The sequence below is a fragment of the Halichoerus grypus genome, chromosome 1 (genome assembly GCF_964656455.1).
Source record: "Halichoerus grypus chromosome 1, mHalGry1.hap1.1, whole genome shotgun sequence".
Taxonomy (NCBI): domain Eukaryota; kingdom Metazoa; phylum Chordata; class Mammalia; order Carnivora; family Phocidae; genus Halichoerus; species Halichoerus grypus.
The window spans coordinates 75,057,187-75,069,603 of NC_135712.1; the positions used below are offsets into that span (position 1 = coordinate 75,057,187).

Sequence of the window (12,417 nt, forward strand, 5' to 3'; positions counted from 1 at the left end):
TGTAACACAAAATAGCACATAGAGTGGTGCTTTTGTTAGGTCTCATTGAGGCAGGAGCATACTATGAAAACAAAGGAAGGATATTACTATGCACTTTGCAAGGCATATTTATTTTAACATTTTCTAAGTACATTCTGTAATAAAAAGACATCCTAATTCCACAGAAAACTGCTAAGTTAGCTAAGATACATTCCCTGTTGAAATTACCCACTAGTTGAACTGCATTTGAAAGAGCTACCCCAATTTGATGGGATACAGAAGAAATAATGAACTATACATTTTCTTAATTTTTAGGGGTTTTGTTTCATTTTTTTTAAGTTTGTTATTGTTAATCGAATAAAGGAACAGAGGAAGAGGAGATATGTGCTAAATGTATCATTGATGCCGTAAGGGTTCTCAAAAACTTCAAATCGTTTCCTCTCGAGCTTTCCAGAAGAAAAGGAAATCTGCTTCAAAGATGACATCTAAACTAAAATCTGTCTTCTAAAAAGTTTACAAAATTATCTGCAGAATTTTTGTTAAATTTATTTTTTACATAAAAGTGAAACAGAACAATTATTCTCTATGATAGAGAAGTATCTATTCTTTTACCAAACTATTATTTTAAGTATATCTTAACAATTGAGAAAGAATCAACTGACTACTGCTGTGAATTATTAATATAATATTGACTCGCTACTTAAACGATGACCACATCTGGGGAACTATGGTTTAGTGTTAATACCAGTGTTCCACAGAGAGCTGCATGAATGAAGTCTGCCTTCCTGCCCCCCAAAAAACAAGAAGGGCTTTATTTCTGACATGGATATGTGAGGCTATGATTGTTTTGTTGTTGCTTTTAATTCTTTCTAAAAAGTTAATTGATATTAGTACGTCTACTTTAGGTAAGTGTGCTCCAAGAATTAGCACAGACCTGTCACTATATTTTCAAAGTTGACAGGAAAAAATATATGCTGTCTAGTTCATTTGTGGTATCTTTAAACCTGGGAAAGAAAAGACTTGGGTTGGGGAATCTGTTTGAATCCTTTGAAACCCTACCCAGTTAAGGACTGAGACTTGTATGTTTCTTGGGACGAAGTTATTTGGCAAATATAATTAACTTACTTATAGCCAATGCATATATATTTATATGCACACATACATATATATACACATTTTATCTGTGTGCTTCCATGTTTGTCTTTCAGAATAAGATGATTTTTGCATAGATATGCAAGATATTGTTATATACATAATACTGATATATGCATAAACAACAGTACTTTAGAGTTTAAGTCCTCACCAAAATTACATTATTTGACCTTCTCAACATCCACATGAAGGATGTATTTTTAAAATCTCCATTTTATAGATGAGAAAAAGGTTTAGTGTGATTACAGTAGGTAACTTCCCAACACTACAATTGTTCTAAGGAAGGCATGGAACTTGAACTAAGGTCTTATGACTCCAAAGACCATGACTTAAAAAAAAATTACTAATACGCCTATGATACAGGTATGGCTTTGAAAGAAAAACATGGATTCACAAACGAACAAGACATACCTTTTCAGCTGATATAAATCTGACATATGTTTTAGATAATTTCAAATTTGCAGAAAATCTATAAATGATCATTTTTAAGATTTAAGCTTAAGTAAAATAAAAGCGAAAAAGAAAACCACTTCTATAATGATCTACTTTAATTATTATGTAATTAAGGCAAAAATTATAGTATACATAAAGATAGAGAAGCACAATTAAATAATATCCCTATGTGTTGGGAAAAGACCACTGCATAAGAGCTGAATTATAATGTGGTTTCTATGGAACTTAACTCGGTCTGACTCAAAGGCAAATGAATGAGGATCACACATGTTCAGCAATCTATAAACTCTCAACAACAACACAACTGAAGAGGAATTCTAATATTTATATGCATATGCTCAGGAGGTCACAACTTCACGATTTTTTTTTTTTTACTTTAAGGTGTCCCTGAAAAACCACTGAATTCTTAACATAGTCTCCTGCCCTAGAGGATGACATCACTCTGGTTAAAACAACCAGATTTGAGCCCCGATTGAAATCAGTCGAAGGTTTTAATAGAGGAAGGCCAAATTAATACTTTAGTATACTTAATTACTTGCCATCCTAATGTTTTTATAGACTTTATAGTTTTAAACAGTTGCTTTTATTTGCAGTGAACATGATTCCAGAGCAGAAATAAAAATAAAAACAAATGAAAACCACCAGAGCACATTTCTAAGCTTTTAATTAAAGCTCAAGAATAAACTCTTTACCTTCTGGTCTCTAGCACAGAAATATATGGCAATATTTTTTTTTTTCTTTTTAAATGATGTAATACATGATTTCATTAGAAAAACCAGCATAAGGAAAATGTCTTTCAAAAAAGAGCTGAACATTTTACATATGGAAGAAGAGCACAAACAATAAATAGAGACTCAACCTGCTTATTAACTGCAATAGAGCCGAGCTCTACTGATAACAATAAATTTAGAGCGTGACTGGGCAAGATTGTACTCAACTATAATGATCCTAACATCTACATGTGCATCCCTTTCATTCTACTCATCAAAGACAAATACCTACTTCCTTTTTCCAATGAAATTATAGAGAAGTAATTGATAATTAGCTCACAAGGGCCTTGGGAATCACTGACCTTAGTATCTTTACTCTCTAGAAGATGCTTTAGGTTTTACTTACTTGTTATTCTAAGTCTGGTCTCCAAGCTGAACTACAATAAACACTGATACTAGGTAAGAAATGTCTTTCCTTTGACAGATCTTTAAAAGAGATGGACCAATACTTGCAAATACTCGTTTCCCAACACACTTTTAAGATAAAGAATCACCGGCACCACAATTGCCACGACAATGCCATCACCACCACCACACTGCAAGAGCAGACACGAGAGAAGAGAAATTCGGAAGGGACTTCTCTCCCTCAGGAATTTTTCTGTATGGCAATCAAACAGCAAGGAAGCATCAAGGACAAATAATGAACACAGTATCTTTGAATTTAATTTTGTCATCAGCACACATACTCATTGGCCTATGTTTGAAACACAAGAGGCATGGAAAGAAGCTTTGTTACCCAACTGATGTATGATGTACCATCTTCATTATTCGTGGCACTCTGCGGCTTCGGACATTCTGCCCAGACTCCTTGAGAAAGATCAAGCCCAGAGACTCATCCCCATTTTCTACACCCCAGTTTATGTGCTTAGAATGTAGTACAGCATTCCAAGTGGCTACAACACAACAGAATGCATGTCAAATCTTACAAAACCACTGTTGTTTTAAGAGCCATAAAAATAGCTCTGGTCATTCAACTAAGGAACAGATGAATTCATTAGATTCAGAGAGTATTTGGCCACAAATCCACATGGGCCCTGAGGTCACTTTACAGACAAATTTAAAGGGGTGTCTTATGGTTGAGTCTAAGGACAGAGTAAATCATAATGTAGCCACTGTTACCTCCATTTTCATAATAGTAACTATCTCCATAAGCACTGGATCCAGAGGGCTCTGGAAAGTGTTTCTTTCGTTTTTTCTCTTCCTGTAACTCCTTTTCTTGCAAAAGGCGAGCTATGTCCTGCAAGTACAGAGAGAATGCTAATCAATATTACCAGAAAATGAACAAATCTTTTACAATGGAACAGATTCCATCCAGTAGCCCTACAAGTCAGTGGTTTGATATTCCATTGCCAAGCTTTTGTGGGCTCTATCCATAGCTTTCCAGACTTTCTGGCATTAAGCTCATGCTATTCAAATGCCATACATAACTGCTCAACAGGAGTGGCACATGATCCAGATGAACAAGAAAGGCTTTTTTTTTTTTAACTGAAATTTAAATTTAATTCAATCTGGAGACATACAAACCTAGTATTCCTAAAGCTGGTTATACAACAGAATTTCTAAAATACTTATTTGTGGGCCCTTTTTCCAAGCTGATGATTCAGTAAGTCTGGATGGAGAAGAGTGCAGTAATCTCTGCAACTTTATAAATAGTGTGTATAATTTAATTTTAAAACTTTATAAAAGAATTCTTCAGCTGATCCTTGATTTAGCTTTGCATTAGAGTACCACTGTCTTAACTGAAAAAAAGAGAAAACAGTATTCTTTCTGTCTCCCACTTGCTTCATCTCCAGGCAAGTTTTTAGCAGTTACTGAGTGATGAGTAACATTCTGATCCTGCCCCCCAAAAGATTACCATCATCGTATGAAAACAAAGGTATGTGCAAATAACTACAATACCATTAAATCATAAATGCCTCAATAAGAGAGTAAAAATGTCAATGTGAGTATAAAAGAGGCAAGTCTTATTTCTGCTTAAGTTAATTAGTGCAAGTCTTTGCATTTGCGTTAGGTTTTGAACTGGATTCCAATAGGCAAAGAAGGAGGGAGAACAACCTCAGAAAAAATATGAATGTTTTAATGGGCAACAACCAACAGTCCATTAGAACACAGGAGGTGGGGTGTTACAGAGAAAGGTGAGGCTAGAAAAACAGTCTGAGACTGGATCACAGGCACTCCTTACATAATCTCAACAAGTCTGGAGTCCACAGTGTAAGGGATCAAGGGTTACTAAAGGTTTGAGCTAGAGAGTGACAGTGTTCTGACTCTGAAGCTTATTTCTATGAAAGACCCACAAAGCAGCACATAAACTTTGTTCCATGTACACTTTTTGGGAAAGACGGTCCCTAGGTGTCACCAGATTCTTAAAGACCAAACAAATATGCAACAGTGAAAAATAACAATCATAGGTAGTTTGAGGTGCTTACTTTATATTTATAATAAGGAATACAAGAAGTGCTTAGATGCTGATATAAATTTTGAAGCAAGAATTCATTACTACTCTCCCTTTTGCAATTTTCCAAATAAGTCAAATGAAGAGTATATTAAGACTGGAAGGCAAACTTCAAAGAAAATTCATCTGAATGAATCAATTACTTTCATGTCAGTGTAGAAACATGATGGATGCCGTAGCTAGGTAAATCAGCAATGATTATCCACACACTCAGCTTTTAATGTTCACCAAAATGGCCTTACAAATCCGACCTTATGTTAAATGAATATCTAAATTCAAACTTACGAATATACTATTAATATAGTATCTTTAACTGATTTCTATGCTGGAAGCTTCTCATAAATTTTTGTGAAAGATATACATACCTTTCTACCAATCAACTACTCAATCATCTCTATATATATGGACATGTATATACACACACATACATACATATCTATAGATATATGTACATATCTGTATCTACATATTATATATACACACACACACACATATCTATTTATACACACACATTACCAATCAATCTTAAAGTCAAGCGTCTTGATTCCCTAATGCATCACTTTAATAAACCTGTTACCAGGTATAGCCCCTGGGCCAGGTTCATCATATTTGATGTCTTATAAAGTATATAATCAATCAGTTCAAGAGACAGATAACTTGTTCTCCCAAAGCCAGTATTATTATAGAAGAGTTTCCCAAATCCCTATACTTCTTATTGCAGAATAGGAAGAAAATGCAAAATTTCCCTGAGTTGTCGTCATGTTTACTAAGAACCTAACACTACAAATGGTTTGCTTTATAGGAAACAAGAAATTTCCCTTGCCGTAATGGAGTAAAAATATAAAGGAAAATTACCAGGTCCAACTGCCAGCAGAAATTATGAAATTAAACTATGCTTTAGAGACCTTATACTTGCTTTTCTGCTAGTGAATTTTGTCCTAATGAATACACAGTAATAAGCCGTGTTCTCTGTGTGAAGAACCAGGAAAGAAACAAGGATGATGCCGCTTTTTGACTGGGCATTAAGCTAGTCAAAGAAAGTGCTTTTCATCAAGGAAAATAACAGTTATGCACCTTAGCATCCAAACCTGTTGCTCTTTTAAGCTCTCAGCTCTTTTCTGGGTGAGAGGATAGGCTGCCAAGGCCTATGAGGGAAAGGATCAGGGCGTCACTGACAAGGGACTGCTGTGTTAAGAGCTGAGGCATGGCCCAAGTGCGTGCCCCTCCCCCCTCTCCAGTATTACTATGCACTGCCTTCAGGGAGGTGATGTCAGGAGAAAGAACGTCCCCTGAAACAAACTGAAGATGGCAATTAGTCACGATGCTATGTGCAGCTTAGTCACCCGCGACATAAACAACCTCCCTGGTCCTCCTCAGCTTCTTTCCTGTTAAAGGTTAGTCTAGAACAGCATTTCCAAAGTTCTGTTCCTGAGAACCCCAGTCTCTAAAGGTTCTCCAAAAAACAAAAGGCACTCAGTGGAAAGCATGTATTACATCTAACTCTTTAAAATGCACATTAGCCTACTTTAAAACTTTGGTAAAAGAAACCTGTTATCTTCCTATAACCTAAATATACTCAAATTTATTTTGAGAAAGAAGCTTTTTACATAAAAAGTATAAACCTTATGGAATTACTGTTTCACAAAACAGAACTTGAGAAAACAAACCTAAAAGAACTCATAAGTCCTTCTGAAGTCATTTTCAATTATTTTTTAATTAATCATATTAATCAGGTAGGCTTACTGTGGGCTCATGTGTAAAAAAACAAAAAACACAAAACACAAAAAAACTCCATAATTAGAAGACTTTCTGGTAAATACACTTATTGGAATGAAAATTCACCATTGTATCCAAATCTTGAAAATGTGAAACTGTGAGCATAGGACAGAACACAGTTAAGGATCTCTAGATGCTAGAAAAAAAGTCATTTTAATAAAAACATAGTTTTACTGATTGCCTTCAATAGGCCAGACATTTTCCTACAGACCTACAGAGAAACAGGATATATGGCCAATATTCTCAAAGTTCTTACCTATTAAGTTTTAGAAGCAAAATGATTAGTGTAATTTAAGACATGCAAAGGTGAGTGTGCTCTAAGAGAGGCATTATCACAAACAAGGTGCAGCAGAGCCCAGAGGAGCCTAAAACATCTTTCCCAAGTAGATGACAAATTAGGAAACCACTGGGGCTCAGTGGGTTGAGTGTCCAACTCTTGATTTCGGCTCAGGTCATGATCTCGGGGTCCTGGGATTGAGCCCCACACCAGGTTCCACACTCACTGGGAAGACGGCTTGGGGTTCTCTCTCTCCCTCCCTTCTGCCCCTCCCCCCTGCTCATTCTCTCTCTCTCTCAAATAAATAAATAAAATTTTTTAAAAATTACTAAACTATTATATTGGATTCCTTAGGCTATTTTTTGGTTTATATGATTTTATATCAGGGTTACTTTTCCCTGAAAGTTTCCACTTCTATTCCTCAATGGTAGTGGGTTTCAAAATGAGGAAATCTTTGGCATAAAAACAATCAGGGAAATCTAAAAATGTGATTGTCGGGGCGCCTGGGTGGCTCAGCCGTTAAGCGTCTGCCTTCGGCTCAGGTCATGATCCCAGGGTCCTGGGATCGAGCCCCACATCGGGCTCCCTGCTCCGCAGGAAGCCTGCTTCTCCCTCTCCCACTCCCCCTGCTTGTGTTCCCTCTCTCGCTGTCTCTCTCTCCGTCAAATAAATAAATAAATATCTTTAAAAAATAAATAAATAAAAAAAAATAAAAATGTGATTGTCAAATGACTATTGGAAAGAAAAAAAAAAAAAAGAAAGCCACTCCATTAGATTGCTACATTTCTTTATCAACTAGCAATTAACATCTAATTCAGTAGGGAACTCATAACAGGTATAATCTTCAGAGGGTGTAAGACCAGAAAACAACATACCAATTCTATGGATGTAAAAACATCCTTATGACCAAGATAAGAAGAGAGAAGAATTTTCTCAAACAAAAACCTTCTACTCATTCCCCCTTTCTGGCCATATATGTATAATCTTATTTTTAAAGTGCCAAAACATAGGGCATCTTTTTTTTTTAGTAGCTAAAATGTACTGTTATTTAAGCTATGCTCTAAATATTACCAACTTACATAAATATTCTTTTAGAACATGAAATTCTAATCACTTTAAGAATGTTATGAAAAAGTACCATGGTTCACACTAGATTAATTTTTAATGTAAACTGGTTACTAAGTCTATCCCTGAACAGTTCATATTATAAGTGGCTTCAAACTGTTGGACTAGTGCCACAGATCTTTCATAACATGGTCACGCTGTTTACTTAAGCAAAAAGAAAAAAAAAAAAGTTTTGCCCTAAAATAGTTGCACATTCACATATATTTGGATCTAGGTTCAAAAGACACATATGTGTATCTATAGATATTCACACACACATACACAAACACACACACATATGCTTAAGAGTTTTATTTAAAAATAACTTCAATCAACTAAACACACATTCCTTAGTTTTACGAAACAATGACAAATGCTTATGCTATAACCCAAGAGAATGATCCCAATGGGATTAGCCCACTTTTCTTAGTTACAAACTCATACAGTCCAGTATTCCCAAAGGCTATAACCCTGTTTCAACAGGGGCCTAGAGAGCAATGCAACTAACCATAGTCACACTACGTAAAAAAGTTTAAAAAAAAAAGAAAAAAAGGAAGAAAGGGGGACAGGAAGGAAGGGAGGGAGGAAGGGAGGAAGGATGGGAGAAAAAAAGAAAAAAGAAAGAGAAGGGGGAAAGTAGGGGAGAAGCAGGAGAGGGGAGGCTACAATCTGGTAAGAATATTGAAGACCTTCCTTTCTTTCTTCCCTTCCTTGTTTTTTTTTTTTTTTTTTAAAAAAAAAACCTTTCTACATCTGTCTCCCTGCATGGAAATGCTACTTTCCTTACATCTATGCTCTGTTAAAAAGCACAATAAAATTACAGCATAACAAAGCCAGAAATGGTAATTCACCCACACAGAGTTGTATAACTTCTCATGTACAATGTTGTTCAGGAAAAATACTCTGCCCCAAGAGAAAAGAGGCCTTGGATTCTACATCTGGTTGTTTGGGGGTTATAAACTACGGAAGAGAGTTGACCCCAAAAATCTCTGAAAATGAGATGTGGGTGATCAGAGAGGAATTTTCCATAGCCCTGCTGTTCAGTAAGAACTTACTAGCTAAGCAGACTCCACAAGGAAATAGAAGAACATAGACAGAGAAAAATTTTTAAAAAGAATTAGGACAGTTCATGAGTAACAGGCAATGTTTTTTTAAGAGTTGGCCAGAAAAACTTCCACTATTATCTCATCTCAGTCTCAGTCTCCTCTGTGAGGCACAGGGACTAAAATAAACAAATAGGCATTATCATACATCCTTCAATGACAAGCTTTACTACTCAAATTTTGTTCATTTAATATTAGTAACATACCAGTCAACTGAGAGTCCTATCTTTTGATAAGAGAATATCTCGGCATGGTAGGCATCTTCTAATCTAAGGCATCAGCTGGAAAATCAAAGAGTCTGAATGGAATTTTCAAGGCTAGTCTCACAAAATCTCCCCCAACTGGATTTCTCCTTTAATCTCTCCACTGCACTGGGGAATGGGGCCATCAGAGCAGGTCAAACAGTACTGGAAGGCAAGCTAGCTGGGAGGCTAGCAAAGGCAAGGAAATGCTTGAGGATTGCTCAGATCACACCAGACTGGAATACACTTAAGCCTGTTTACTTCCCCCTTTCTAATTTAGCACACATCTCTTTCTATAAGAGAAATCAGAGCTGTTATAAAGGGCCTAGTGGTGTGGAAACGACTGGCAAGAAAGTAAAAAAGAAAGAGAAATTATTAACTTAGTATGTCCCAGAGGCCTTACATACATGATCTCACTTAAACCTCACAACAGCCCTCCAGGATATGTACAATTATCATGGCTTTTCCAATTTGGAACCTGAGGTTCTACATGGTTAAGTGAGATTCTGAAAGTCACAGCTAAAAGTTAAAGAGCTAAGATTCAAATCCAGAGCGTTCTAACTCCAAAGTTTACATGTTTTCTGTTGTGTCATAGGACATCTGTGTCAGAAGCGCTCCGTCGGGGGACCTGAACTGTACAGACATTTCTCTGGCATCTTATTATAGCTGGGGACGAGTCACTGATTCTTCAAGTCTTAATTTCTTCAGTTGAAAAAGAGTTAATCACTAAACTGCTTACTTTATCTAGTATTACCATGAGACTATTTATTGTGATTGCTGTTTAGATTCTACATGCCTAAATAAAGTGTTTTGGTTTCTCTTTCTTTCCTATTCACAGGACACCAGTAGCATTTATAAGAAGCCAACTTCATCACTCTGTTATTTTTAAGATAGAAGCTTTCCTGTTCAGAAAATATAATCACTTCTTTCAGTTCCCAGTTCCATCCCCAAAGCAAAGCCTTGACTACAGAGAGGCAACACATCCTGTAGTAAGAAGGAGTTCCTGTGTCGGTAACAGGAAGGCTAAAAAGCAACCCCTAATTCTTACTTGCGGTTCTGATTATCACAAAATCATGGTTTGTTTCTTAAAGAAACAGCTAAATACACACATACCAGGTGTCTCATGCTCACCTGGCATAGAACAAGGAGTCTTACAGGAACAAGGATGGCTCTGTGGGAGCAGCAATATATCCAGGCTAGTTTACTGATGGCCCTCATCCCACCCATTTAATAGGGTGGCCACGTGTGCTGGTACCCAGGACAGGCCCAGTTTATGTAATTATTAATAGCACCCCCTTTAACCCAGAAAAGTATTTGAGTACACATACAATAAATCATATGGTCATTCTATTATTAAAATTATAAATCATTTTCTTCCTAAATATAACCTTAATCTGTGGCCAAGAACAGCAAGGCAGACACAGAATCAATACAAACTGAACAAGAACTGTTTGTAAAAAATGCTAAAAGTCCAACACAAAGGCAAGTAATATTTAACTGCAAATTCAAGTCCTCTTACCAACAAAACGCTATTGCTACTTTTAGTCATTTTCAGCTTTAAAAACAATACAATTTAAAAATATCTACAGAATCAAACAGATGAGTTAGTTCTTTGAGGCAGTGCTCATAGGACAGTGAAGCCACGAACAACAAAGAGTGAGAGCAACGGTGGCTCCTGGCTTCTCACAATGACACCCCCTGACTCTTGTTCAGCCTACACTCACGTCTGCTCTCTCTTAAGACTGTAGGAATAACCCATAGACATACAGCCTGTATTGGGTTGAATAGTGTCCCCTAAGAATTCATTTTTACCAAGAACCTCAGAATAGGACCTTATTCAGAAATAGGGTCTTCACAGATGTAATTAGTTAAGAGAAAGTCATACTAGACTAGGGCCGGTCCTCAATTCAATGACTGGTTCCCTTATAAGAAAAGAAGAGGACGTAAAGATATAAGAAAAAGGCCATGTGACAAGAGAGGCAGAAACGGAAGGGATGCAGTGACACGCCAAGGAATGCCAATGACTGTCAGGAGCCACCAGAAGGTAGGGAGAGGCAAAGAAGCATCTTTCCCAGAAGGCAGCAGGGTCCCACCAAAACCTTGATTTCGGATTTCTGGCCTCCAGAACCGTGAGAGAATATATTCCTGCTGTCTTAAGCCATCAAGTTTCTGGTGATTTGTTAAAGCAGTCCTAGGAAACTAATTCACACCTTATGTTGAATTACCGTCATTTTTTAAGATTTCACTTAGGTTATTAAGGGGCAATAAAAGGTGGTCCATGGAAGGCAATACTTGGACTATGCACCCCCAAAGACAAGAGCTCTGCTGCCCATCCGGGAACCCTACCCTGAGCCCATGAATACTGAAAGCAGCCCTTCCTCTGTGCTGGGGAGGAGGGGCGTTATTTAAGTTGTACCTCATCCTTCTTCTCCTGAATGCGTCGTCTCTCTGCCTCAATAGCCAGCTTCTCCTGGATTTCCTGAGCAATTTCACAGTCTTGTTGTTCACTAAAAAACAAAAGTGAAAATAGTATAAATAAGGAATGATTTTTCTATAAATATAACACAATTTAGTGGATACTCACTATGAGCCCATGCACATTTTTTATCTCACTTAATCCTCACAAGAGTGATGCAAAGAGGTTGATATTATCACATCTTACAGATAAAAAATCTGGCGCCCAGAGTAGTGAAACCATTTCTCTAAGATCACAGAGAAAATAAGTGGTAGAACTAGAATCCAATCCCCAGACACTACAATGGAAAGTCCCATGCTTTTTCTACCCTCCTGAATCACCTCACCATACTGGGGCCACTCTACAGAGAGGGATGTTTTCTCAAGAATATGCAAAGGAGACATCAACTATGAGATTAATGTCCACAAATATCGAAATATAGATATGGAGTACACAGAAAAAAATTGGGAGAGAGTTCACTAAATGTCACTGTGGTCACTTAGAGGTGCTGGTATGACTTTAAAATGATTTCTATAAATTTTTAAATTAGATGTTATTTTTCAGTTTCACTAATACTTAAATTCCTCCCCATCTTCAGTTCCCAATAGATACCTCTCTAGATGATGCCAGTTTTCTTAATACTCAGGCCCCTAA

At 36.8% G+C, this 12,417-nt stretch overlaps 1 protein-coding gene across 4 annotated transcripts in view; it reads right to left on the reverse strand.

Moving 5' to 3' along the window:
• CCDC50 (coiled-coil domain containing 50) overlaps nt 1-12,417 on the reverse strand; it is a 70,640-nt gene that overhangs the window by 22,217 nt on the left and 36,006 nt on the right. For 2 of the 4 annotated variants that reach the window (XM_036097496.2, XM_036097497.2), the window contains exons 4-6: nt 11,725-11,815; nt 3,474-3,591; nt 3,096-3,161 (exon numbers count right to left, since the gene is read on the reverse strand). In XM_036097496.2, the coding sequence (XP_035953389.1) occupies nt 3,096-3,161; nt 3,474-3,591; nt 11,725-11,815 (275 nt within the window). The remainder of the gene's footprint in view (nt 1-3,095; nt 3,162-3,473; nt 3,592-11,724; nt 11,816-12,417) is intronic. The other 2 variants (XM_036097498.2, XM_036097501.2) reach the window with 1 other exon arrangement.